Source organism: Echeneis naucrates, chromosome 6 (assembly GCF_900963305.1).
Source record: "Echeneis naucrates chromosome 6, fEcheNa1.1, whole genome shotgun sequence".
NCBI classification, from domain to species: Eukaryota; Metazoa; Chordata; class Actinopteri; order Carangiformes; family Echeneidae; genus Echeneis; species Echeneis naucrates.
In genome coordinates, this window is record NC_042516.1 from 24,760,264 (window position 1) to 24,787,473 (window position 27,210).

At 45.2% G+C, this 27,210-nt stretch overlaps 4 protein-coding genes across 7 annotated transcripts; 1 reads left to right on the forward strand and 3 right to left on the reverse strand.

Annotated features, from left to right (window-relative positions):
- Nucleotides 1–867: 867 nt before the first annotated feature.
- On the reverse strand, nt 868–3,621 carry polr3glb (RNA polymerase III subunit GL b). The gene is made up of 8 exons (XM_029504869.1): nt 3,463–3,621; nt 3,191–3,375; nt 2,614–2,743; nt 1,963–2,031; nt 1,735–1,785; nt 1,567–1,649; nt 1,370–1,486; nt 868–1,246 (listed from the first exon to the last, which is right to left on the reverse strand). The coding sequence occupies exons 2-8, from the start codon at nt 3,308–3,310 to the stop codon at nt 1,160–1,162; spliced, it is 657 nt and encodes a 218-aa protein (XP_029360729.1). The 5' UTR covers nt 3,311–3,375; nt 3,463–3,621; the 3' UTR covers nt 868–1,159.
- Nucleotides 3,622–7,249: 3,628 nt separating this feature from the next.
- Nucleotides 7,250–14,747, forward strand: LOC115045333 (immunoglobulin superfamily DCC subclass member 3). Its single transcript, XM_029504960.1, has 14 exons — nt 7,250–7,325; nt 10,391–10,696; nt 10,788–10,932; nt 11,023–11,153; nt 11,264–11,401; nt 11,480–11,638; nt 12,865–13,030; nt 13,233–13,483; nt 13,564–13,728; nt 13,835–14,023; nt 14,113–14,220; nt 14,272–14,407; nt 14,503–14,590; nt 14,688–14,747. Exons 1-14 carry the CDS (start codon nt 7,250–7,252, stop codon nt 14,745–14,747), a joined length of 2,118 nt encoding a protein of 705 aa, XP_029360820.1.
- A 2,108-nt stretch (nt 14,748–16,855) lies between these two features.
- Nucleotides 16,856–18,860, reverse strand: LOC115045334 (gonadotropin-releasing hormone II receptor-like). The gene is made up of 3 exons (XM_029504961.1): nt 18,342–18,860; nt 17,524–17,725; nt 16,856–17,259 (listed from the first exon to the last, which is right to left on the reverse strand). The coding sequence occupies exons 1-3, from the start codon at nt 18,858–18,860 to the stop codon at nt 16,856–16,858; spliced, it is 1,125 nt and encodes a 374-aa protein (XP_029360821.1).
- Nucleotides 18,861–20,442: 1,582 nt separating this feature from the next.
- Nucleotides 20,443–27,114, reverse strand: ttc24 (tetratricopeptide repeat domain 24). 4 transcript variants are annotated; one of them, XR_003840867.1, is made up of 11 exons: nt 26,594–27,114; nt 26,152–26,445; nt 25,861–26,062; nt 24,824–24,952; nt 24,586–24,707; nt 23,104–23,189; nt 22,951–23,024; nt 22,771–22,836; nt 22,169–22,689; nt 22,034–22,067; nt 20,443–21,958 (listed from the first exon to the last, which is right to left on the reverse strand). XR_003840867.1 is itself a non-coding variant. In XM_029504823.1 (7 exons), exons 1-7 carry the CDS (start codon nt 26,732–26,734, stop codon nt 22,964–22,966), a joined length of 1,035 nt encoding a protein of 344 aa, XP_029360683.1. In that variant the 5' UTR covers nt 26,735–27,114; the 3' UTR covers nt 22,884–22,963. The 4 variants fall into 4 exon arrangements, 2 of the variants coding, with proteins under 2 accessions (XP_029360683.1, XP_029360682.1); XR_003840866.1 differs by having other exon boundaries at nt 22,169–22,188; nt 22,746–22,836; XM_029504823.1 differs by lacking the exons at nt 20,443–21,958; nt 22,034–22,067; nt 22,169–22,689; nt 22,771–22,836 and having other exon boundaries at nt 22,884–23,024.
- Nucleotides 27,115–27,210: the final 96 nt, after the last annotated feature.

Genomic DNA, 27,210 nt, shown 5'->3' on the forward strand with positions numbered 1-27,210 from the left:
TTCATTATAAAAAAAATTACTTCAGTTATTTGTATCTAATAATGAAAAAAAATTTAGTTTGTCTCAAAATCTGAATTTTAAGAGTGAGATGGATCGAAGGGCTTTAAGGTCTGGTCTTCTAAATCCATATTGTGAGAGTAATGGTAATAAGTGAATAATATGTGAGACACCTGACATTTTTCAAATTGGGTTGTACACTGCTGATAGAATATCAGGGAAAGTAAACTTCCTGAACGTGTCAGTGTTGAAACGTAAACCTGATAAGATCAACATGAAAAGAAAGACTGTTGATCAGAACAGGTTGAATAAATCACAAATAAAATTGACTGACAGATCTATGTCTGCAATGTGAAACATTGGAATCCACACTGAGAATGATCCACCAGCCGCCATGAAGCAAAAATAATCCACATCAGTGTAAATAAAAAACAATAACAACGTTTGTAGAGGGACATTACCGTCTCAACGCAGCATCCTGCTCTTCCATCTCAATAACCACAAACACTTTGTGATAAACAGCCAGAAAAAAATAAATTAAGTTCAATAAATAATTAAAAAGCTCAGCTCAACCTGCTGACCTTTGGCCCCAGCTGTGAATTCAGGTTTCATGGGTCTCCTCAATACAACCCTTCCTCTAATGGGGGTCAGAGGTTGTTAAGTGTCGGGTGACCTGGGAGACAGGAAGTGGTGGAGAGGAAACCATTGGTGATAAGTGTTATTGGGAATCAGTCCTGAACCCAGGAGCTTTAGACTTTTAGCAAGCAGCTACTTTGAGCCTCCCAACACAGGATGACCCCACAGTGATGTCATGAGAGTTCTTCCTACAAGACACCATGTTAGAAGAAACAATGAACATTTGTTAATTTGTCAAGTTCAACATTTTATCAAAGAGATGCTCAATGACACACTGAAATATATTGTGGTAGGTGTTGAGATCCACCTCATTCTGGATCAGGTTCTTAGTCTGTACGTGTGGTGTAGCTGCCGTTTAGTTTTCCTATGAAATTCACCACAATAAAACTCTGGTATGAAACATTAAAAACAGCAGGAAGCTGTCTCTGCCTTCAACATAAAAGTTTTTAAAACCACATGTTGAACAGCTTCCGGATGGTTCTATCCAGTCCGACCTCGTCCAACCTGGTCTCGTGTGTGCTGGTAATCAGTAAATAGCCTCATCCATGTTGTCATCACTGTCTCCTCCAAAGTCCTCCCCATTGTCAAAGTAGGACATGATGTAATCAGTCTCCTGCAGATAAGGAGCAGGGACACAAAACCCTCAGTCCAACAGGCTGAAGATAAATAACTGACCAATAATCGTCAGCTCACTTGACTGATGTTCATCCAATGAACCAATTGGAATGAACTTCACCTCCTCAAACTCCTCTTCATCATATTCCTCCTCTCCTTCAGCCTCTTCTTCCTCCTGTTTCTTCTTCTCCTCTCCCTCCTCTTCCTCCGAACTCTGCTCTTCCTTTTTCTCCAGAGTCTGACACAGTTAAAGTGGACGTGACAGTTAAGGTAGAACAGTTATTCATGTTTGCTGTTAACCATCGTTTGTTTCTTCACCTGCAGTTTGAGCATAACTTCCTGTTTGTCTCTGACTCGTTTCTTCTTCTGCTGCGACTCAACTCTGACGATGAAGGAGGAGCCTGAGGAGACACGGGTTCATCAGATTCATTCATCCATTCATTCATTGGACCATCCATGTATCCATTTGTGTGTGTGTGTACTGACCGGCAGTTTGTTTTTTCCTGGCTCTGAGTTCTTTGGGGAATCTGCTCCAGTCTGAAAACACAACATGATGTTAAATACATAACAACTAACACAAGTTCTTAATCTTGCAGATGTTGTTCCTGCAGCTGGACCAAGTTTTCTTCCTCCAGTGTCAGCGGGACGTGTTCTCAGCTGATGGTCATCAAGGCAACAGGCCCCCCCATTACCAGAGTGAAGTAATAGTCTCACCTGGAGTCCAGTCCAGCAGCCGCTCTGTCTGCTCGCCGCTGTGATACTTATCAGAGTATCTCTCTACATCTGGACAGGAAACAGATGGGACTTTCACAATAAAACCTATAACTGATGAGTATTGATGATATTGATCAACTGATTGAGGACTTGGAGACAGAGAGTGATTGAGCTGATTGGATTAAACTGTTCTCATTCATTGTGAAGACCAATTCTCATCCTGTGAGAGTCCAATTATGGGGTCTGTGCCACAAAGCAGGACTAACAAACCTGGAAATGCTCCAGTGATCCAGCTTCTCCAAACCATCATCTTAATAACTTGGTATGTCAACCAGGTTTGTCAGGTTGTCAGAGTGTGCACATAAAAGGGGCGGAGGTATCAGCATCCGACCAAAAGGGAGCAGAGACAGGGTTCTGAGAGTTGAGACTGGTCCAGTGGGCGGGGCTTTTACACCCACTGGAGCAGGTTAGCCATTCAGCAGCAGTTACCGTGGCGACAAACAGCGTTCCACTTTTGCAAGACTGAAAACACAGAAACACGGGATTTAACCTGATTTTACCACGAGAACGCCTAATCCCATTTTGTGGTACAGACCCCCAGTATTAAGGTTCAATTTAGCATCATGTCTACATGTGGCAGTGACCTCTGACCTCTGTGTGCAGCAACTGGTTGGATGAAGTAGGGCAAACTCCTCATGGCTCCTCTGAACTCCTGTTTGAGCGCTAACAGGTACTCCGCCTCCTCACCACCTGCCAGGGGGAGCGGCTTCTGCTCCATTGCCTGGAAAAACACATACACAGTCACTGCAAATCCCAGAACATATTGCTGTCAGAAAATACCAATCGCATGACACCTAATGCTGCTGGTCTCATCTAGTGCAGGTTTAAAACCCCAGACCGGATCCTGATTCTTTCCCCATCCAGTCTCAGACCATCTGCTTTCTCAGTGATGTCATCACGATGTCACTACTTAAGTGTGGGACTGAAGGAAACTTAGAACAGGAAAGTCCTCTGTGTCTACACATTTATTCTGGAGGGACATATCCTCAGGAAGCAGCACAGCAGCAGCTTACGTCGTTAGCACACATTCCATGTTATCGCAGAGTCTTTGGTTCGAACCTTTGTTTTTTACTCCTGATGGCTCTGCACCTTATTAATTCAGGTCTGGGGGTTCAGGTCTGGGGGTGCAGGTCTGGGGGTTCAGGTCTGAGGGTTCTGGGGGTCTTACAGGGAAGGCAGGTGTTGGCTGCTGCATGGATGGAGGGAAACTGTCTCCTCTGCTGATGCCGACAGCGTCGACACTGAAACTCATCATCCTCCGACCTCGACCACGACCACGAGCCGCCATCACTGTTAGTCCTCAGAACGGACGGGACCGGATCAGACCAGATCAACTGGAGGTGAGACTGAATCCTGACAGAGATAAGAACAGGGTGAACTTTAATGTCAAACAGCGCTAACACACACACCGTTAGCTCCGTTAGCTCCGTTAGCTCTGACCTTCAGCCTGTTTTCCCGCCGATAGCTGTCGTTCATGTCGAACAGTTATCAGCTCAGCGGATCATCATGAAGACAGAAAAAGATGTTTGTTTACATCCACACAGCAGCCGCTTCTTCCGCTTCTTCCGCTTCTTCCTCGTCCTCCTTCTTCTTCTTCTCTTCATTGACGGGGTTTACCCCCCCAGCTGGTCTGGAGGACCAGAAGCTCCCGCTTTCTGTCTCAGTCGGTTCTAAAAATTAAAGTCAAATCCTCCGAATCACTGCAGTTTCTACCGGAAATGAAAGGTTGTTGGAAACACTCACCTGTTGGGGCCTTCAGCAGTTTGTCTGGTCGTTGTGTACATCGTTTTCTGTCCACGTGGTTTGTTGTGTTTCTCCCCCCCCCCCTCTCTCTCTATGAATGAAAGTTTACAGGTAGAAAGTCCTTTTGTTTTGTTTTTTTTTTCAAACTTTTCATACCTTTTTTTCAGTGTGTGTACTTCATGGTGATCCTGGGAGATTGATTAATGATAACATCACTCTGATTAGAGATTTTTTTTGGAGATCTGTAAGTTGTTTTGCAGCAAAACTGGAATCATATCAACTGACCAGGAAAAAGCTTTCGATCGTGTTGAGCACGAATATTCATGGCTCACTCTAGGTGCTTTTGGTTTCAGTCCTGGTTTTACTGACAAAGTCAAGGTTTTGTATTGTGACATTCAGAGTGTTCTTAAAATTAATGGTGGTCTGAGTGCCCCCCTTTGGGTTCAAACAGGAATTAGACAAGGCTGCGCCCTCTCTGGTATGTTGTATTCCTTAGTAATTGAGCCTTTGTTGCACAAACCTAGATCTGACCTGCAGGATCTAACTATTCCTGGCTGTACTGCTCCTTTGAAATTTTCTGCTTATGATTGGGTCATTCTGGTTAACTGTCAGCAGGATATTGATATTTTGGTGAGAAAAATCACTCAGTTTGGTTTAATATCTCCAGACAAAGTTAACTGGGACAAAAGTGAAGCTCTCAGTGTTGGAGGTGTACTGGAAAAGAAGCTCAGTTTGCCTGGGGGGATGATTTGAAAGACGGGGGGGGTTAGGGTTATTTAGGTGTTTTTCTGGGGGATCAGTCTGTTGTCCTTAGAAACTGGGAAAATGTTCTCGAAAAGGTCAAAGGTCAACTAGTTAGGTGGGAGTGGATTATAATGAATTTGTCGCATAGAGGGAAGGTCCTCATTGCAAATAACTTGGTTTCCTCTTCTTTGTGGCACCGCTTGTCAGTTGTTGACCCCCAACTAGACCTGCTGTCTAAGGTCCAGGCTCTTCTTGTGGACTTTTTCTTGGACAAACTGCACTGGCTGCCTCAGTGTGTGCTGTATCTGCTGAGGGCCTGCTCCTTCTGAGGAGCAGAGGGGCTACCTTCCATCTCCTACAAAGTTTTCTGTTTGGTCCTACAGATCTAGTCTGGAGGCCGCTGGCTTGTACCATCTTGAGTCAGTGTGGTGGATATTGACTGAACAGAGCTTTGTTCCTTATGGATTTAAAGCAGCTTCACATCAAGGAGCTTCCTGAATACTATCGTTGGCTGTTTAAGGTGTCACTCACTCATCTTCATCCGCTTTATCCATATTCGGGTCGCTTGGCTGCTGGAGCCAATCCCAGCACACATTGGGCGAGGTGTGGGGTACAACCTGGACAGGTTGCCAGTCCATCAAAGGGCCAACACACAAGGACAAACAGAGACAAACAACCACTCACGCTCGCATTCACACCTACGGTCAATTTAACATTGCCAGCTAACCTAGACATGCATGTCTTTGGACAGTGGGAGGAAACCGGAGTACCCGGAGGAAACCCACGGGGAGAACATGCAAAGTCCACACAGAAAGGACCCAAGCCAGGAATAATAAAGAGACACTGGGACACCGCTGCTCCAGGAGCCAGTCGTCCATGGGACTCGTTTTGATGCAGTGTGTCTGTGTGTCTAACATAGTGACTCTGGGACACGTTGTTCAGCTCCCAGGAGCAAACATGGAGGATACAGCTCCTCTTGCCTCTCGGTTAGAGGTGGGATCAGTGCGCACAATCACTCTGATGCTCAATAAATGGAGAGATGCTCTCTCAGACAGTGAGAAGAATTTTTTAGGTCAGTGTTGTGTTGGTTCTATTCAACCTAATGAAGATTAATGTTTTCCCTTTGTTGACCATTTTCCCAGATTTTACGGACTGTGCAGGTCCTTTTTTGAGTAGTGGGATTTCCTCTGGTTTGTATTTTCAAGATGCAAAAGGAAAATAAATACATGAAATGATTGTTGAAGTTTTACACAGGGAAAAATTAAATGGTAAAACTGACACTCCATGGAGAGCTCACTTATAAATAAAGGGCTGCTGACCTGCAGTGGAGGGTTGTGCATGGTATCGTAGCAGTTCATGCTTTTGTTTCCTTCATTAATGAGTGTCCATTTTGCAGAAGCTGTGAAACTGTTTTCCATTGTTTCATGGAGTGCTGTCGACTGCTGCCACTAATCTTCTATTACGTTTAAAAATTGATTTTAATTATTATAACATGATGCAGGATTTAGAAACATTTTGCAGGGTGTGGTGTTATAATGATGTGCTGTGCTGTATTGTAGATGACAAGATGATCTTTGGAAGTGTACTGAGATGAATTGGATTCTGTGAATCCTTGTTTTGCTGACTGTGTCATGTTTAGCACTTAGATTTTTTATAAAGTATTGTTAAATCTCAAAAAATCTCTCTCTCTGTTTCTGTCTCTGTCGGGCTGAAGTTTATGTTCAGCTGCTCTCTGTGATCCGTCCAAAGAGGTTTTCCCAGCAATGTATCAGACTTCCTGTTTGGGTGATCTTGTAAACTGACCCAATAATTCAGAGACAATTGAATCTATTAATCTCTACGCCCGTTCATGAGATTGTTTTATGAAACATCACCTGGCTTAATTACAAAGATAAATAAATATGATTGAAATAAGCTGTGACACTTTTTACACAAAGTTGGCTTTCAGGTAAAGGCGTGAATTAATTGTCCACCTCAAAGCTTCGACTCGTCCATCATTTTAATTTCTGTTCCAATTCTTCTCTTTTTAAAAACATTGTCTGAAAACAATCTGTTTTTAATAAGATCTATATTCCTCTATCCATCCTCCATCCTTCCTTCATCTCTCCTTCATCCCTCCTTCATCCATCCTCCATCTCTCTTCCATCTCTCCTTCATCCATCCTTCATCCATCCTTCATCCATCCTCCATCTCTCCTCCATCTCTACTTCATCCCTCCTTCATCCATCCTCCATCCTTCCTTCATCTCTCCTTCATCCCTCCTTCATCCACCGTCCATCTCTCCTCCATCTCTCCTTCATCCATCCTTCATCCATCCTCCATGTCTCTTCCATCCCTCCTTCATCCATCCTCCATCTCTCCTCCATCCTTCCTTCATCTCTCCTTCCCCCCTCTTCCATCCCTCATTCATCTCCCCTCCATCCTTCCTCCATCTGTCCTTTCTCTCTCATCATGATCCTCAGCTCCATGTTGACCTCAGCACATGACCTCTTCCCTCCTCCCACCTTGATTTAGTCTCAGTGGGGCCTGAGGGCCCGCCTCCCCTCAGAGACCCTGCCCCTAGCCTCCATGAGTGTGGGTTCAGTTTGGACCAGGTCTTCAGAAGGTTCAGCAAGATTTCTGAGCTGCTCAACACATTTTCACCCACGAAGAAGAAAAAGGAGATTAGTTGTTTTATTTTGCTGCTGGACCTCTGCGTTTCTGATGATTTGGATTTAAAGTGCCAAAGTCAGTGATGAAGATGAAGGTGATGAGGAACTGGACAAAGACGAAGACGATGATGATGAATATGATGATGATGATGATATGCTGCTCAGGTCTGTTACATTTATTAATCGTATTGTATTTTGAAGGTTCAGGTTTTATTCTTCTGCTGTAATCTTCATCATGTGTTGTGTCTTTAAAACTATCTCTGCTACTGCCAACAACAGCAACAACAACAAGAACAACAACATGACAACAGTTGTACTAATGTGCATGTTAAATGTTGTTGGAAAAATGTGGCACACAGACAGACAGATGGTGGCAGTGTGTGTGTGCTTCAATATGTGTGGTTTGCTCTTGAACTTGAACCCTCTTCTCTGTTTGTGTCCTCATGACTGTTTGAGGCTTCAGGATAAGGTTAGAGGTCAGAGGTCAGGGGGTTTAAAACAGACCGGTGGAGAATCAGCCCTATTGCCATAGTTGCCTGCAGGTTAATACACCTGTTCTTTGATTCAGAGGAGACCAGGTCCACAAGCAGTGGTGCATTGTGGGAGTTTAGACACTGATTAGAAACTGAAGTTGTGTCATCTGAGCTGCACATGAATTGAACATGCAGTGTGTGTTTGTGTGTGTGTGTCCTTGGTTGTGGGCGGCCCTTTGTTTTGTTTTGTTTTTTTGGTGGGTGGGTCAGTCATTGTCACCACCACAGAACCACGTTCAAGGTCAGAGTCGGGCGTGTGACAATACGCCACAAAGGGGGAAAGAGAGGCTGCTGATCCTCCACTGAGACTCCCATGACCTCCAGGGGCCAGTGGGGGGGGGGGGTCCCAGTGTTTTAAATCAATGCACCCCCCTCTTTTTATACCATGAGGACCCAGAAGGGAGGGTTAGGGTTTAATCCTGGATCTGCAGTCTGAGATGGTTCAGAAACTGATCCATCAGCTGATTGGGCCCACAAACACAGTACTGTGAGTCACAGGTCCTCATCTCCTCAGGTCAATTTAGTTTGTGCTCAGACAGTCACTTTGTTCGTTGATCTGGTTTGTGGATTTAGTCCTAAAAAAGTGGTGTGGTGCTGGCCCTGGCTAAGGTTTGGGGTTAATTTTAGGTCGAGGTTTGGTTTTGGTCTCTGAAGTTCAGCTGTGAGATCTGAATATTGACAGGTCCACATGTGGGTCAGATCAGCGTTAGTTTAGAGTTTGAAGCTATCTGGTCCAGGTCTAGTCAGGACCTGAACCTGCGCTTGGACAGAACAGGAGGTCTGGGTGAACTTGGAGCAGCTGTAGGGTGAAGGTCTGGTTTGGTGGTTTTGGTGTTTTTAGAGGTTTTGGGAGGGGGGTTGTTGTGTCTGGGACCAGACTATTGTCATTATTGTTGTCATTCATACTATAGAAGGTGGAGGTCTCGGGGTCTGAGGGTCTTGGGGGTTTTGGGGGATCAGGGGTTCCAGACGTCACAGGGAGTCCTGCTGCTGTCTCATTTTCTCCTCCCACCTCCCAGAGACCAGCTGGGACAGAACAAGATGGAAGATGGGGGTTTTGACATTGTTGTCTGAGTGATGAGATTTTGTTGGGTGGGGGTTCACCCTTCCCAAGTTCAAATGGAAAAGAGGAGGGTGCATTCACTGACCAGACTGAGTTAAGGCTTTGAGACTTTTATTTGGATAGGAGGTTAAATCTAAGGTGATGTTTTCTGGTCTCTGTTGAAACCGGAATCAGGTCTCTGTGGTCTGGAGCTCCCTGTTATTTGTGACCTACAATTCCCAGAAATCTTTGCATGGTATTTTGCCTGTTTCCATGACAACTTCAGATCCTGTTAATGGTGAACAGAAGTAAATATTCACAGCAAACTATCAGAGGTCAAAGGTCACTTGAAGCTGAGTTCTCCAGAATCTTTCAGTTTGAGAGTGTGTGTGTGTCTGCGTTTGGGGGGAGGGGGGTCATCTTCATCGTTTTCATCGTCATCAATATCAGCTCAGCGCCTTTGTAAATTAATCGTGTAACTGATTGAGATCTGATCAATAAAGTTGGAAAATGGAGACTGCATACAAATTTATCAGAAGATAAACAATTACTACTGAAATACTATAAAACTTGGTGAGAACATGAAAACATTTTTAGACAATCAGGGAAGAGAACAATAAGAGAACAATAAGTTTCTGTCTGGGATGGATTCAAGGAGTTAATCACCGAACAATATCATAAACAAACCTTCAGGGAAATTTGCAAATAAAAACTGAACTACATGGAATATGTAATAAAAAGGCAGAATATTCACTATTTAGGCTCGAAACTAATTTCTATAAAAACTATTAAAACAAGTGGATGAATACTGACAACTGAAACATCTGGATTAAAATAACATCACAGCAATTAAAAAAGATGATGAACTAATTATATTAGATAAAGAGATTAATGAAATCTTCAGTCTTGGGTGCAGCTCGGACTCTTCTTGAAGGTGGAGCTGCCACAGCTGGAGATTCTTAGAGCAGAAACTCAAGTGAGCACTGACATCAAAATAAAATGATACTAGATTAAAGGAAAATTTCAGTTTAGAGATACAAGATCATCTTTTAAATTATTTCCAAATTAGACACTATCTTAAAGAAGAAGTTCCCTTTCGATTGGGACTCTTTAAATTTAGACACTGCTTCAAAAAGCATCGAACTGGGAGCAGAGGTGAGGCTGCAAAGATAGTAATGGTTGTAGTAAACTTTAACTGATGTGGGAAAGAGACAGATGCATCTCATATATATATATATATATATATATGATATTCTCAGGGTCTTCCTTCTCCATTTTATGGATAACTGTTTGAATTGTGAACTTCCCAGATCACCAAGATTATCTTTCCCTGGAGATGTAACTGTGGTACTTCATTTAAATAAAAATGGAAACTGGCCAACCAAAGTCTGTCAGTGTTTGTTAGGCCACCACTTGTCTATTCTGTTTTATTGTTTTATTGTGTTTGTTTTTAGAAGTTTGTCTAATTTGGTCTCGACCTGCTCTGTCTGTAAAGTGCCTTGGTGTAACTTTGTTATGATTTGGTGCTTTATGAATAAATCGGATTTGATTTGATTTGTTGGATATGTCACTGAAAATCCAACGAAAGACTGGAATCACAAAGATTTGATCAATAATGAAAAATCAGCTGCTCAGACTCACCTGTCTCCTCTCAGGTGTCAGCGGAGCCTCAGAACTGGCCTTCCTCAAGGAGCCCAGTGATGTCATTGCGGTGAGGGACCGTCCCCTGTCACTGGACTGTCAGGTAGAAGGGGAGGGGCCGCTGTCCATCACCTGGAGAAGGAACGGTGTTCCCGTCGCGACTGGCGTCAGAGCGACGGTGCTTGGCAACGGGACACTGTTCATCAAGAACTTCTCCAAAAGACGAGACAGGAACGAAACGGATGCTGGAGACTACGACTGTGCCGTCCAGAACCGCTACGGCATGTTGATCAGCCGCAAGGCCCGAGTCCAGCTGGCCTGTGAGCGACAGACACACAACTACACAACCCACAGACAAACAAGACGAGAGAGGTTCAGCTGTTAATCAATCTCTCTGTCTGTCCTCCCCAGCTCTCCCAAAGTTCCTGTCTCACCCAGAGTCTGTGTTGGTGGATGAAGGGGGTGTGGCCAGACTCACCTGTCAGGTTCATGGAATCCCAGAAGCCAATATCACGTGGCAGAGAGACCAGCAGCCTTTGAGCACAGGGGACCCGCGGCACGTTACATGTCGTCTCGACGGAATGCAGATTAAACTGCTTGAATGGAAATATGTTGACCTGACTGAAGGTGTGTTTGTGTCTTACAGGTATACTCTCCTTCCTAATGGTGTCCTGCAGATCACTGGCGTTCGGCGAACAGACAGCGGTTTGTTTCGCTGTGTTGCCTCAAATATCGCTAACACACGATACAGCCAGGAGGCCCGTCTGTCCGTCACCAGTAAGACCAAACTCAGGGCAGTGACTGAAACACCCTGAATAACCTTCTAGTCTCCTCCAGTGTTTTAAGGCCTCTGTATCTCAGTTCGGTTTTGGGTTCTCTGGGTCCAGTTGCAGGATCCAGGATTTACCAGGAGCCCACAATCCTGTCTGGTCCTCAGAACCTCACGATCAACATCCACCAAACAGCAATCCTCGAGTGCATTGCCACAGGAAACCCCCGGCCAATCGTGTCCTGGAGTCGTCTCGGTAACAACTGACCCATAAACTCTGTCTGTCTGGAGCCTTTATGACCCCTGTTTGACCCCTGACCCCTGTATCTCTCAGATGGCCGCTCCATTGGGGTCGAGGGGATCCAGGTCTTGGGGACAGGAAACCTGATGATCTCCGATGTGAATCTGCAGCATTCAGGAGTTTATGTTTGTTCAGCAAACAGACCAGGAAGCAGATCCAGGAGGACGGCACTGGGACGACTGGTGGTACAAGGTGACGACAACACAACAACTCAGCAATAACCCAACTACAAAATTCCACAATAAGACAATTGATAAATATTATAAAGTAGATAAATATTTGGGAGCATGTAGGAAAAAGAAAAACCTTGTGACACACGTTGGACACGTCTCGTCTGGTTTCAGCTTTTTGTGTTTCAGTTCAGGCAGTGTAGCGGAGTCCCCTTTGACCTCTGACATCTGACCTCGTCACAGGAGGCATGGGAGTGATGTAGACAGAGATGATGATGAGGAGGAGGAGGAAGAGGAGGGGCATTAAACTGGGATCAGGACAACTTCCTGTTCTCACAACTTAAACTCACACCCCCCCTCCAGCTGCAGCTTAGTGTGTTAGGAAGGGGTCAGAGGTCAGAGGTCACACAGGCTCATTGTGTCTGAATCACACTTCATTAGAATATGGATGAGCATGTGAAGAGTCTCACTTCACAACAAGGACTTGGTTCACACTGAAGCACAACACAACAACACACACACATTGGTTCGTCTGTGTGTGTGTGTGTGTGTGTGTGTGTGTGTGTGTGTGTTTTGCTCTTGAATATGATGCGTTGAAGTAGCTGCATAACAAAGTGTGTGAAAGGTCAAGGGTCGTCTCTCTTCACAGACCAACTTTATTTCTGTGTTAATGATCCCCCCAATTTGATAAATGGGTTCTTTTCACTCCCCCCCACATCTCCCACCACTCTCTCTCCTCCCCCTATGACCTTTGCACCCCCATAACATTCAGATGAGCAGGGGGGTGGAGCTTTAGGGATAATTTGAGGTGACACGGACACATGGGTATATGTGGTCTGTGTGTTGCTGTGGAGACAGAATCGGGTGGTGGCGAGACAGCACCTGTTTGTCTGACAAGGACGAGTGCGGGGGTGTCAGAGGTCAAAATGGAGCTGACACACAAAGACAAGTTCAAGTTCACAATCACACTTTACTGCCAGTAGATGATTACTAAAAAAAGAAAAAGATAAACGCGTTATAATATAAATACCTCAGGACATCAATCTGAACCATTCGGCATCAGTTACCATGGTGATATATCCTGGTAAGAAGTAATTCAGCTTCATAGGACCAGAAATCCAGAAAACCAGGATTTACCCTGAGTTTATCTCGATAACCCCAAATCTTGCTTTGTGGTCCAGATCCCTGGGATCGAAGGGTTTACAACAACAGCTGTTCAGTATCTCTTCCTGCTCTGCCCTGCTGCAGCTCCTCCAGAGTTTATCCAGTGGCCTCAGTCTGTCTCCAGACCAGAAGGGGGCAGTGCTGTCTTCAGCTGCACAGCATCTGCTGTCCCTGAACCTCATCTGATCTGGCTCAAAAATGGCAAACTGCTGACACCCAGCGGCAATGTCAAGCTCACCAATGGAAACACGTAAGACATTTTTCTTCAGTGAGGTGGCAGGATAACAGGACCAGGCCGTCCTCCCCCACAGCCAGATCAGGGACATGTTGGTCACATATTTTATGACCTCACAGCAGTGAATTAGAGACAAATTCAGTGATTTTAATTGAGCGATAGGCCCAAAGTGATCACCTGATCCACACCTGTGTCGGTCATGCTGTCTTTCCCACAGGACGCTCGCCATCACCCGGATCACACCTGAGGACGAGGCCATCTATCAGTGCATTGCTGAAAACAGTGCTGGCACAAACCAGGCCAGTGCACGTCTCGCCATCAGCCAGGGGTCCGAGCTGCCCGAGGCCCCCACCGGCCTAAGGGCCACAGCCCTCAGCCCCAGCAGTCTGCAGCTGACGTGGGAGGAGCCAACAGCGACTGTTATCCAGCAGATCATTGGATATGTGCTGCACATTCGACGCCTGGGGGGTAAGACTGAGATCAGACTGAACCAGATTGGACTAATGGACTAATTTCTGTGACCTCTGACCTCTGACCTGCGTCCTCAGAGCCCGACAGTGCAGAGCTGCAGGAAGCCGTCAGTAAAACGACCTTTAAACATGAGGTCAACAACCTGGATGCAGCCACAACCTACTCCATCTACCTGAAGGCCTACTCCGCTCTGGGGGGCAGCCAGCAGTCCAGCAGCATTGCCGCCACCACGCTGGGTGGAGGTAGGTCTTCTCCACCAAAAACATCTGTCCATGTTAGAGCCTTCAAAATAAAAGTTCAGGATGGTTCTGAGTTGACTTTATTTTCTGCTTCATGTTCATCCCACAGTGCCCAGTTCTCCCAGTTTCTTCACGAAGGTCCTCAACCGGACGGCCATGCAGGTTTACTGGGAGCTGCCCAGTAAACCTGGGAAGCTGGAAGGCTTCAGATTGGAGTACCGTGGGGTTTCCAACCCAGACATCCAGGGGCAGGAGACTTTCCCAGGACACATCAACACCCACACTATCTCCCACCTGGGTTAGTCTACACTAACATCCCCCTACAGTCTCATTGCTAAGCTAACATTGTCTTTGTGAGGACTTTCAGTGTCTCTGTCCTTCCTGCAGAGCCAGCAGCCGTATACGAGATCCAGCTGCTGGCGTTCAATGGGAATGGAGACAGTCCGTCCAACCGCCGCCTGGTGTCTTTAGAAGATAGAGGGAACTCTGCAGCAGGTAGGAGTTCTCACCTCTGACCTCAATCCAGTCTAAACCAGTCTGATCCAGTGTCTCCTGTCTCAGCCGGTCCTTGTAACTGTGACCAATCTGACACCTCTATGTCCACACTGATGATCGGCATCCACAGCAGCCTTGCCTGCGTTCTCTGCTTCCTGCTCTTCATCCTGCTAGGATACAGGCGCAGGTACAACCTTCATCATTCTCCTCATCCTCCATCCTCCATCCTCCATCATCATCGTCATCACCATCACTCTGTTCTGTGCTCAGCTTGTTCTGCAGAAAGGAAGTGAGTTGGGAGGCTCCACCCACTGTGGAAGGTGTCAGAGGTTTGAAAGGTCAAACACCTGAGAGCATTGAGCTCAGTCAGGTAACACACACAGACAAACACATCTGTTTCCATGGCAACTGTCAGTGAGCCTGTCTTTCCTCATGTCCGTCTCAGTTCATCTTTGCTCCACCCACAGAAATGTGACTCTGCCCCTCCTCCAGTGATGGTCATGATTGATGCAGCTCCACCCATCTAACCACAGGCTACCAGCACCAGATAACCAACCGCCCTGCCCCCTGTCCTCCCCCCTTCCCCTCAGCCTGAGGTCACTTCCTGTCATGACAGCCTTATAGTCACCTCGGCCTTTATGAATGAGTGAGATGATGATGATGATGATGATTAAGAACATCCAGACCCTCTAACTCCACAGGAAACAGTCCAGTCCATCATGATGATGTTGTTTTCACACTGAAACCAAAGCTAGATCTTGATTGGATGTCAGGTGGTCATGCTGGTTCCTTGTGGTCTTGGTTGGGTCCTGGATGTTTTGAATTGAACCAAATCCTTTTTCTTCAGTTTTGGTTGTTTTGAGTTTGTCACCGTCAGAGGCCTTCTGCTGGTTTACCCAGAGTCCAGGTTCTCAGAAGACCTGGTCTCAAATTTTACCTCAGTTGAGGACCTTTACAAAACTCACACTCAGCTGCACCCCCCCCAGTGCCGTCACCAAACTTTGTACTTCCAAAGACAACTACCTCAGGCTCCATGCCAAACTGTTAGCGTCCCAATGCTGCTCAAGCTAATCTACCTCCAACCACCAAAAGGCTCCTCTTGGGCCACTTTACCGCTTTAGACTTGAACCTGTACCTGATCCTCAGGCATTCTCTTTGACATTTCCCTGCAGCACTCAAAAATGGGCCCAAAATCCTGAGTCTAGATTCTCTATAGCAGAGGGACCAGGTCCTGAGAGAAGATCCTCCAGGTCTTGACAGTCTTTCAGTTTCCAGAATCTGATCCACGCTTCACAACCACTTCAGTGGAATTCACTGGACTTTGATGTTTTCTGTTGCTGTTCTATTTTTGTGGAGTCACTTCCTGTCACGTGCCTGCAGGTGTCAACTATGTGTAAACTCAACTGAGACCTGATGAAATGATCTGGTCCGAAGAAACAAGCTGAACCACATCCAAAGTCAGAAACAGCTCCTGCCTGTCTCTGTGCCACTTCCTGTTTCCTGTGAAGAGTAAATTGAACCAAAAGAAACATTTTAATTTCAGAAGTTTATATTTTCATATTGAACCAGAAGAAGAAACAAGTGTTGAACCAAATGAATGAATTAAATGAACAAAGAGATTGAATGTTAATACAGCCCCTGACTCTGTTCCTGACACTGACCCCTAACCCCCAGAAAGACTGAGGCCTTTGAGAACTTTCCTGCTAAAACTCTGAATTAAAGGGCTCAAAGTGTTTTTTTTTTTTTTTCATTTGTCCAAACACCAAAACATTCAGATCGGACTCTCGTGAAGAGTCAGTTCTTTGGGAATCAGCAGGTGACATATCTGGACTGGAGTCTTACAGTTCCTGGGTCAGCGGTCAGTGTTAGGGGGAGCAGAGATGAGCAGAGTTCAAAAGTTTTTTTGTTCTTTTTCTTCTTCAGATCTTATTTTTCTATTGCTGCCATTCGGTAGTCAAAAGGAAATTTTGCCAAAACCCACAAATTCTTTATTAATAATAATGATAATATTATAATTCTATTTTTGGTTTTGTTCAATTTTCCTAATTCTTTCATTCTAGTTGAACAACGTGAAAATGTTTGTAGTTGTGTTTTCAGCATATGGTAGAGGAAGAGTTTGACTTGTCACTGTTTACATCATTTTTAATAATGATTTATATTTTATCTGAGGACTGATGATTCAGTCTAAACTCATCTTCCTGCTGACCACATGACCAGGTGATGCTGTAGAATTTGATGTAGAGATGTAGAGAATGAGGCTAGAACCAATGAGAAGAGCAATGCTTTAATGTTACTGATTTCTTTTCTCTTGTTTTATTTTCACAAATGTCGTAAAGTTTCTAAAGCTTTAACAGAGGTCCTCTTGATGCTGACACCAAATAGTTCAATTAGAATAAATTTACATGGAGTTTGGTTGAGACATATTTCACCTTCTGATCTTAAGCCTAATCAGGCTGCTCCTCTTCCTCAGCCGACACAAGAAACCAAATAAATGTAGAAACAAACACAGTCTGGTCCTTCTTTCCTCCTCCAACATCTGCACCGTCTCTGTTATTACCTCCTCACACACACACACACACACCTGACCCCTCAGGCAAACATGCAGCAACATGTCTGTGTTTCAGTTGATTCTGGGTCAGTCTCCTGCTTGCTTCTTAGGGTTGGAGCCTGACTTGTTCTCCTCACTTTGAGGACCCTGTCGGGTAGACAGTAGGTTTGGCAATTGTGACGAGGTGTTGGCACCAGCCGTCTTCTTGTGGCAGCAGGCGGAGAGGTCAGCCCTGAAGGACGGTGTGTAGAAGCCGTAGATTACGGGGTCGAAGCAGGTGTTCAGGTTCCCAAACACGAAGAGGGCGTGATGAATGTAGTCAGGTGTAATGTGCAGCATGTTGGGCTGAAACCAGTACCAGATCCCCAGGAGGTAATAGGGAGTCCAGCATACCACAAAGGACAGTACAATGACCACCGTCATCTTCAGAGACTTCATCCGAGCTTTTGGGATGATGTCACTGTTGCTGCGCCGAAGGAAAGACTCCCCTGCTGGAGAGGGAAAGACTACATCAGTGATATCACCGTGTCAGCAACGTCACGTAGGTGCTGTGTCACCTATGAGTAGGGGTGAAGCCCCGTATGTTTGGCCCCCAGAAGGAAAATGACAAGGGGTACCTTCTTTGCATCAATGAAGTCTAGACTTCATATAATTCTATACACTCACAAAAAGAGCAAAAAATGTATAAATCCAGGAGAAAACAGATAAGAAGATAAGAACAGGGACAAACACACACACAGGCCTGTAGGTCATACCTTTCTCCCTCAGGTGTTGTTGGTGGATGTGCAGCAGGATGCGGCTGTAGCAGCAGCTCATCACCAGTAGGGGGACTACATACAGTGTGGTGAAGTGAAACATGTTGTAAACTGTTTCCTGCCAGTGGTGGCTGAAGCTGCCATGAGTTGCACACTGAATGAAGTCCACGCCATCCATCCTGACCGCCCTGAAAATGAAAAGCTGGATACAGACAGACGGGTGAGAAGTAGACAACTGTCTCACTGCTGCGGAGAACAGGTCCAACAGCCACACCTGTGTCACCTTGAGATATCTCCACAACTCCATGATGCTTTGACATGAAGTGAACGACTCAGTTGTTCAGTTGTGTCTCTGCTCCTCAGTTAAACTAATGCTTGTTGGTTTGGACTGTTTTCCATCCTGGAAAAAGCATTACTAGCATTCCTTATAGAAACCAAGGGGAGAGGTTAGCCAAAGCTAACAGTAGGGGGCTTTAATCTCTATCAGAGAGCTGAACATTCTTGCAGGGATTTCAGGTCCAGGTTTTAGACTGATGGTTTAAAGCTGCAGCAGCTGAAGAGAGCAATGAAGTGAATCATAGCCAGTTCAGAGTCACAACATATGACTTCTCTCAGCTCCGCTCTTCAGCCATTTACACCTCAGAGCTCTGGATCAGCTCCATTTGCTCAATATGAAGCAAAAAAACTGTTCTGTGATTGGTCAGGGAGGACACTAAGGAGTGGCAATCTGCACTGTTTCCTGTTTGTTTCATTGTTTCCTACAATAGTTTCTGTTTCCTCTGGTATTTCCCCCCAGTGTTAGCTGTGCTAATACCTACCTGTGGTGATGCAAGCAGCAGGCTGATGCTCCAGGCCACCAGCAGCATGCGTTGGTTCCGGTGATGTGCACTTAGAGCATCCAGCGGGTTCAAGATGGTGTGCTGGCGGTCTAGGCTGATAACAACGAGGATGAAAGCGGAGGCATGCATGGCGAACAGCTTCAGGAAGCAGAGCAGCTTACAGAGTGTGTCTCCTCCGTACCACTGCACTGTCATGTTCCACACTGCATCCAGAGGCATCACCAAAAATGTCATCATCAGGTCAGCCATTGCCAAGCTCAGCATCAGTGGTCGCAAGTGAGATGCCAGCCGGCGGCCACGTCCACACCAGACACTGACCAATAGGGCCACGTTACTGCAGGCAGCGAACAGGAAGAGAACCAAGGTGGCTCCAACTCGGAACTGAGCAGCCTGGGTAAAACTGGGAGCCACCCAGTCTGAGAGAGCAGGGTAGTTGGAAACGTTTGGAAAAGACAGGGCTGAGGGGCTGTTGAGTGGAGCTAATGATGATACCGACATTCTGCAGGGGAAAAGTGGGAGGGATCAGGCTGGAGTTGGCTTTCATTTCTCACCTTCATATCTATGGAGTAAAAGGGTCCAGTTCGTGCAACAGAAACGTGTGTGATTGGTGTGTGACATCTGAGTTGCGTGATTGATTGACTTGAGTTGCATTAAAACCTAAGCCTGATGCGCCTGGCTCTGCATGAATGTCCCAGATCAAGACCACATCTCATGGCTGTTCTAGTGACCAGAGCTTCTCTTTGTGTTGTTGCTTTCTGATTGGATGCCTGCAGTCCATCTACCTGCTAAAAGTCCATCAGCTCTTATTGTGATAGAGACTTCCTGTCTGACCCTTGCTGATAAGAGATCAGAGTCTTGTTAAGGCACAAAGACCATGTGGAGAATCAGATGAGATTACCATGGCAACAGATCAATCGACCAACAAGGACTGACAGAGACTCAGACCAAAATCTTAACTGTTTTAAATCTTAGTTCTTCATCAGTATCATCAGATGTCAACACCTACATTGTGGCATTAACTTCAGCAAAATATGTGCATGCGCGCGCGCACACACACACACACACACACACACACAAACACACACAGATCAGGTTACAGCAGATCAACTACAGTTATTTTTGGCAGCAGGATAAGAGTGCAAGTCTCTGTGTTCTTCGTGTCACCTTGGTAACCTCTACCAAGAAACTTACTCAGCTGGAGCCCCTCTGCTTCTGATTGGCTGAGAATTCTCAAGCAGAACTAATTCAACTGATGTTGATCTCAGATTATCTAAAAACCATCACCTGACATCCAGCTAACCATTAGCTAACATCTAACCTTAATTAACATGGGAATTGAGCTTAGATAACCAGCTGCTGTAAGTACTTGCTTAATTAATATCATAATTTAAACGTTTTCAATTTTTGACTATATGTAAAAAGTAAGGAACTCTACAGATATTAGATTCAGTTTTCATTGTTGTGTTTTAGAGATTAAAAACTAAATATGTTATGTAGAACATTTCATCATGTTCTCCTGTTGTACGATGTGGAATTGTACAGAGACCCTTTTCACATGGAGTGGAGATCCAACACCTTCTACTTTTTACTTGATTTTAAAATTTCACATGAACTGACTTGAATTTAAAAAGCTGGACATGCCCCTGAGGCTTTTACGGTGAAAGGAAAGGTGTTTTTACCTGAATGGTTTTTCCTCCTCAGTTCATTCTCTTCTATGCGTCCATTCTGCCCCTCATGTTCAATATCGGTCCACAGTACCACCGAAGAACCTGCAGAACCTGAAGAATTCTGAATCACTCTGGACCCTGCTGAAGGCAGCGCTGATCTGAAACAGACTGAGGAGAGTCAGAGGAAGAGGAGGAGCAGTGTGTGTGTGCGCGCGTGTGTGCGTGTGTGGAGATCACACATCAGCAGAATCACTGTTCTGTAATTAATTAAACATCATCTCTTGTGTTATTTTCCTTTTAAGTTTCATCATGTTCTCCTTGTCCATGTCCTTTTGTGTTTTTTTTTTTTTATTAGGTTCTTGTTTTATCATATTATACAAATTAAAATTCTTTTATTACACTTTACAGTTACAGTACATTTACAGTTAAAATTCCAATGCTGTAAACGGTATTAAGCAGGAGAACCACTGTTAAGATTTCCCACCTCCTTCATTCCACGCCATGGGAGATGTCTGATCCCAGTGAGGAGTCAAAGAACAGCTTTAAGAAAGAGTCCAGAAGTAGGAGCAGGCGAGCTGACCTTTGATGACCAGAGCTGCAATGTTGTCAGTCCAGTTCATTTTATCATTCATGTGAACACTCAGGTACTAACGGGATGTCTCCGTCTCTGTGTCCGTTCCCTGGATGCCAAGTAGTGCTGGGTGAGAAATTCACCATCAGCTCTTTAGTGTTGACTCTGCTGACAGCAGTTCAAAGTCCTTCCTGTCCTCCTCGTCACAGACAGGGACATATTCCTCAGAGAACTTCAAAGTCTGTATGATGGAGCAGGAGTTAGAGCTCTCAGGGTTTTCTGGGTTTCTGGGTTTTCGGTCCTCTGAAGCTGATTCACTTCTTACTGGGATAGATCTCCATGGTAACTGATGCTGAACAATTAACCTGCTCCAGAGCAGTTTATGTTGGAGACTGAGATCAGTGAGCATAAAAGCCCCGTCCTCTGACCAATCAGGTGTCTCAGGAAAAAACATCAGTGTCCAAGGACCACCTCACAGAGCTCGGAGAATCAGAGGATCCTCAGAAGACCGAGAGTTTTCAGAGACCAGCAAAACCTGTTTGGTCCTTTAGATGAGTTTCTGTATGAGACGGACTGAGATCCATTTGAGAACTTTTAGAGACGTTTCAGTCCAGATCGCCAACAGTCCACAGACTGTCTGTCATTACTTTAGCTGAGGACAGAATTGGATAGAGAGACCTGAACCAGGACTCTACAGTTCATCCACACAGTGACAGACAATAGAAGTTTGTTGTTTCCAAGAAACTCAACATCTCAGAACAGACCAGAGAGCTTTATGATTCAGCAGGAAGTTGGACATCAGAGCCAGATCTCTTTTTGTTATCTGGCTTGACTTACCCAGACACCCTTAATCCTGATAAGCAGTCTCATAAGGCTGGTTATTAAATTAATTCTGACTTTTCCATCTAGTTCACACTCTGCATCCAACCAATCGGACCGTGGAGACTGTATATTAAGAAAAAATAAAGACTATAACCCTAACCCATAAACGTATACATAAATTTTTTTTGTCAATTGCTTGACAGTTCCAACTTCAGAGGAATAAAGAGGGTTGGGGAGCAAACCATGGCAACATACCCCGAAGGTAATCCCACTTCATGAGAATGAAAACCCAGAATTTATTTCGAAGTTAGCCTGATAAGATGAAATCCAGCATCGTAACCCTAACCCACCTAACCTTTCCTGGCACGTGTTCACATGGAAACTACAGATCGGTCCTACTAATCATCGATCAAGGACATGAGCTTGACGTCCTCTGAGTCTACATCAGTGCACAGAACCGAGATCTCCACCTGGGAGGGTTAGGGTCACCTGGACTGATGGGCAGAGCCTCAGTTTTCTGGACCAACGAGGTATCACTAGAGAGAAAAAATAGCTAATCAGGATGACTGAATGTTTGTTGTGTTGTGATTTGATTGGCAGATGTCGGTTACCTGTCAGTGGGTGGGTTGTCTGACCACAGCTCACCTGAGAACACAGGCATGACATCACCGTCACTCACATTCACAGCAAATCTTTAGATTAGAAGATTCTGTGTTCACCAGGTGGATGAGGTCATGACTACTTACTGTGCTGCAGCTGGTCTGATCTGGAGACAGAGACACAAACACCAGTTGGTTTCAGAGGAACTAGTTCTCAGCCTGTCAGCTCAGTGAGTTAAGTTTAGAGTTAATTTAGGGTTTTCAGTCTGGTGGTTTACTTTCTATCGGGGTACATTGTTGTTGTTTAAATCAGAAGCACAAATTTATGGGACAGACAGTAAATCTCTCTAATGGTGAGATATAATATTATAATTCTGGTAATTTACAAATTGTCAGTCAGTGATTTTTTCCCAGCATTCTTTGCAGCTTCTGGCAGTTGCAAAACTATTTTCTTGAATTGTTGATTTATAGCCTTTATATTTTCCCTCCTTTTATGTGAACATGCACTGCTCTAAATGGAAATAATAATCGTATTTCGGTTAGTGATTTGATATTTGGCTTCATGAGACCGTTTATCATGATTACAAAAGTCAGGCCAGATAACGAAATTAAATCCTGAACATGTTAGTCCAGCTTGGTGATACAGGTCCCTGACGAGGCTCCCAGTCCTGCGGATCAGATTTACTGATGATTAATCAAAGTGTTTGACATTTTACTGAGTCACCTGAGTTGTCCACTCATGTACCCACTTGCGTCTCCACCTTCTGCTGTCCCAAAATGCTCTGCTGCATCCTGTCTACCTGGGGCCTCTGTTCCTGTTCACATATGGTTTGATTCAACACAAGAATAATGTACTGTTCCCACGGAAACAAAAATTGTTTCTCTTATTGTGTATAAACATCTGGGCCTGTAAAGGTAGTCCAGCTCACCTGGCCCCACCTCCTACTGCTCATCTGGCTGCTGGTTGGCCCAGGAGCATGGACTGTGTGTAATGTCGGAATTCCTGTGAGAATGATGAAAATATCCTGTCAGGTGAGAATTATCTCCTTATTGTCACAGATGAAATCATCATTGACTGCTACCTGACACACTGTTCGATGGGTGAGCGTTGGGGGCATGGTCTGCATGGGTGTGGCCCAGATGGGTGAACTGTGGGTTGGCATAGCCTCTGTGTTGTAAAGTAAAGCACAGAGTAATAAAAAATGTTTGTGTCAGTTGTATTGTTGGTGTCTTGTGGTGAGGAGTTATGTTGTTATCCCAGGAATTTTGTTATCAGGAGCTGCGTTGTTATTGTCATTTGGATCTGAATTATGTTGTCCTCAGAGTTTTCCACAAAGCGGGATTAAAGAAAAGCTGCACTTATTTCAATATTTCAATAGTGAGAGCTCCGTTCCATCAATGAGACTTACATAACTTCCATTTGAGTTGCCATGGTAACCTTTCGTTCATCTTCTTTTTCCATTCTTACTGGCTCCTTTTGTAAATCTAGTCATACACTTTAATTTTTACTCTATCTTTTTTTTCTTATTTTATAAATTGTATTTTGCACTAAAGAGTTGTTTCTAAACATATAAAAGCATTCTAATTCTACCTCTGATCTGTTTCTGGGTCACGGGGGGTTCTGGAGCCGATCCCAGCTCACCCTGGACAGGTCTCTGGTCAATCACAGAGACAGACAGAGCTACAGACAGTTTAGAGTCATCAATGAACCCAAACAGGATGTCTTTGAGGCTCCGGGGACCCAACTAGGACCTTCAGCAACCCAATATGAAATAAGTGAAGTGAATTTGCACAACATACGCATTCAGTCCGTCCACTATTGTTGCTGTACCTTGTCCCTCGCCTTATTAGCCCTAAGCCAAGAGCTATATTGATCTCTTCCTAAGCATGACTTTATATTCTTCATAAAGGTCCATCGGGATCATTTGTCCGGCTGCAGATAAAAACGCAGTTTTAAGTTTCACTTCTTTGTGCGTCAGAATTGAGCACAAATTCAGTCTCTCTAAGCTGGACCTGAATCAGGCCCGAATCAGCCTGATTCAGGTAACAAGCCTGGTTGAGTTAGTGGGATGACTTGATGCCTTATTCGGAGATGCCACAATTTTCAACATGGATTTGTTAGATTAGCTGGACTTTATTTGCTGCAGTGCTGAGGTCAGTGTCTCCACTAGATCCTGGACATGATCAGAACTGTCCTGAGAACAAACAACACAAATTAAACATTGAACAGTATCAACACTTGATTAACCAGTGATGTTTCATGACGTAAGCAACCCTAACCCTAACCCATGTAATTGGCTGAAGGTTTACAAATTACTTGTATTCAAATTGAGAATGGGTTGGCACAGTGGTTAGTGCCTCATAGCACAAGACAAGAAGGACCTCAGCTGGGATTGGCTCCACCCCCCATGGTCCTAACAGGTGAGCAGCTCAGATCGCGGACAAATGAAGATAAGTCATTAGCAAAAATAATAATAAATAAAGAATAAAGACAGGTCGGGTGAGCTCACCTGAAGCTCCTGTTCCCTCACTAACCCTGAAAACTGTGAACAGGTGTGTGTTACCTGGCAGTGCGTCAGAGCGCTCAAAGCTTGTTTGTAGAGCTGAACAGCTTTGATGGGTTTCCTCTGCCTCAGGTAAAGTTTGGCTAACGACTCACACACCTGAACCTGGGCCAGGTGGTTCTCTGCAGAAACGCGAGAAAGGAAGCTACAGTCACACCATTATCTTCATTATCATCACAATTAGCACCATCAAAGACACCACCATCATCATCATCATCTATGACATCATCTATGATACCTGTGTCCCTAAATCCCTGCAGAGCATGGATGAAGCTTTCTACTGCCTCTTCTACATCACCCAGCTGAACACCGACAAACGCCAGGCTATGGAAGCATTGAGCCTGGTCATTACGAAAACCCAGAGAGCCTGCGCACACACATTTATTATCACATCAGTAAAAACAGGATCACCATTACCATAGTTACAGGACATTAGAGGAAAGAATACCCTGAGTATGATGTAGGACACAAGTCAACCAGCACAGTTTCTTCTCTTACATTCCGTCAAGGAAGCACTTACTGAGCTTCCAAGTTTGGACCTCCTGCTTCAGAGACAGTTTTTACTCTCAGATAAGTCTCCTGAACAACAGCTCCAAGGAGGGCTAAGGTGTGATTATGGTTTTAATGGGTTAGGGTTAGGGTTTTAATTTTTAATTTTCTTATTTGTTGTACTGTTACTTTGATCTATTGTTACTGGGCTGAGAGGATACCAGATCTATTTCATGGCTTTCATGGTACATTTTAGTCCATGCATAAAACAAATAAACTCGAAACTTGCTAAGATTTTCTTTCTGGCCTTTTCTGACTTTATTGGACAGAACAGCCTGAAGAGTGACAGGAAATTGGGTTGAGAGCGAGCGAGCGAGAGAGAGAGAGAGAGAGAGCGAGAGAGAGAGAGAGAGAGAGAGAGAGAGAGAGAGAGAGAGAGAGAGAGAGAGAGAGAGAGAGAGAGAGAGAGATATGTTCTGGAACTGCTGGTGCCCAATCAGATCATATCATTATATGACTTATTTAACCCTAACCCATGGCAGATACGAACTGGCCCACAGAGTACAGAGCAGCTCCCAGGTTTTGCAGCACCTTGGCCAGCAGGAGGGGGCACTGAGCTGCAGGGTCCAGAGCTTGCTGGAAACATTGCACCGCCTCTCGAAAACACCTGAGCTGGCAGTAAGACATTCCCACCGACAACAAAAGCTCACCTGGGCCACAGCAACAGATAAACAGATGAAATAATCAATGCATGTCTCATCTGATCTGTTTAATAATTGTAATTACCCAGAGTCCTCTGCTCAGTGATGTTGTCCTTAAAACTCAGGCACTCTGCCAGCACATTGATGACATCATCGCAGCTAAACTGATGTGACTGGATCATCGAATTTCCGGCTTCTTTCAAAGCAATGGCTGCAGAATCCAAAATGGCTGCTACTCTGTAGCTCCCTGCTGCCCGCAAAAAACCCTGAGCTGCCAGACACCAGTCCTACAACACACACACACACACACACACACACACACGCGTCAGCTGACTCGTCTGACAGCTGTGGTTCACTCTCTGGTACTGGTTCTGACCTGTCCCTTGCCATAGCAGTGGCTCATCTCCATGCAAGCATTGCCTTCGCTGCCTCCATCTCCCTGAGACCTATACAGCTGAGCCGCCTGCAGGAAGTGGGCTGCTGCCTCCTGCCACTGCCCCAGTGCATTGTGGGCCAGTGCGAGGTTGAACTGGAGGTCTGGGAGTCGGTCAGCCTTTGGACCAGGCTGAGCCCGCTGCAAGAAGTCCAGACCTTTCTGAGGTCGTCCCACCTCCACGTAGGTTGCTCCGAGGTTAAAGGAACAGGCCTGGAGGACCCGGGAGTCCTGCAGCTGAGGGGCAGCATTGCATGATGGGAAATGTATTACATACAACAGCAGGTTTATGAGCCCTATCAGAAGTATAACTGAGTATCTCCGTTGACAGACTAGGACTATTTGTCAATTACATCATCCCTTGACGTTGGCTCAGTGGTCTCACCTGGTCTGCAGCCTTTAGAGCATCTTTGAAGTGTCTCAAAGCATGCTCAGTCCGTCCTTCCATCAACGCTTGATGACCAGCAGATGACAACTCCTCGATGTCCATCATCTGAATGTCAGACACAATTAAACCCCTCCTCATCTCACACTCGATCCTCTTCTTCCTCACCTTCCCCTCCTTCCTGGCTGGTGTAGAGGACTCACTTGGACTGAGGCAAACAGTCCCAATCTGACTGCAGGCCGAAATCCACCTGAGAACTCCAGAGGGCCAGACTCTGGGCCTGTCGTCGACGTGACAGTTAACCCTAACCTTCACGGTCCGGAGAGGGGGGGTGGGGGGTGAAGAAGTTGAAGCTCGTCCATCTTAAGATGTTAAATGTTCACTAATAAACACATAATGATGATGACGATCTGCAGAGCGGAAACTTCACTCTACCTGCCCGTGGGGTTTGACTCGGCTGCCATGGTAACGCAGTTGACGACGGGGAGGCATTAGATCATAGTATTAAAATTTCAACGAACAAATCGTTAATAATTTACAGAACAAGAATCTGACGGGACTTTAAAATGTTCCGGTTTACGTTGAAACAATCGGGGATTCCACTGAAGACAGAAAAC

Bases quoted from the DNA above. Each gene is read 5' to 3' on its own strand.
- polr3glb (XM_029504869.1), bottom strand. From the start codon at position 3,310: ATGGCGGCTCGTGGTCGTGGTCGAGGTCGGAGGATGATGAGTTTCAGT. The intron at 1,487-1,566 runs GTGAAGAAACAA...TAACTGTGTCAG, and splicing joins AAGTTATGCTCAAACTGCAG to ACTCTGGAGAAAAAGGAAGA. The intron at 1,247-1,369 runs GTGAAGTTCATT...CCTTATCTGCAG, and splicing joins ATGAAGAGGAGTTTGAGGAG to GAGACTGATTACATCATGTC.
- LOC115045333 (XM_029504960.1), top strand. From the start codon at position 7,250: ATGAAGGTGATGAGGAACTGGACAAAGACGAAGACGATGATGATGAAT. The intron at 13,729-13,834 runs GTAGGTCTTCTC...TTCATCCCACAG, and splicing joins CGCCACCACGCTGGGTGGAG to TGCCCAGTTCTCCCAGTTTC. The intron at 14,024-14,112 runs GTTAGTCTACAC...TCCTTCCTGCAG, and splicing joins CCACACTATCTCCCACCTGG to AGCCAGCAGCCGTATACGAG.
- LOC115045334 (XM_029504961.1), bottom strand. From the start codon at position 18,860: ATGTCGGTATCATCATTAGCTCCACTCAACAGCCCCTCAGCCCTGTCT. The intron at 17,726-18,341 runs GTAGGTATTAGC...GTCTGTATCCAG, and splicing joins TGCTGCTTGCATCACCACAG to CTTTTCATTTTCAGGGCGGT. The intron at 17,260-17,523 runs GTATGACCTACA...TTCCCTCTCCAG, and splicing joins ACAACACCTGAGGGAGAAAG to CAGGGGAGTCTTTCCTTCGG.
- ttc24 (XM_029504822.1), bottom strand. From the start codon at position 26,734: ATGAGGAGGGGTTTAATTGTGTCTGACATTCAGATGATGGACATCGAG. The intron at 25,785-25,860 runs GTAATTACAATT...GCTGTGGCCCAG, and splicing joins CACTGAGCAGAGGACTCTGG to GTGAGCTTTTGTTGTCGGTG. The intron at 24,953-25,607 runs GTTAGGGTTAAA...GTGTGTGCGCAG, and splicing joins CCAGTTCGTATCTGCCATGG to GCTCTCTGGGTTTTCGTAAT.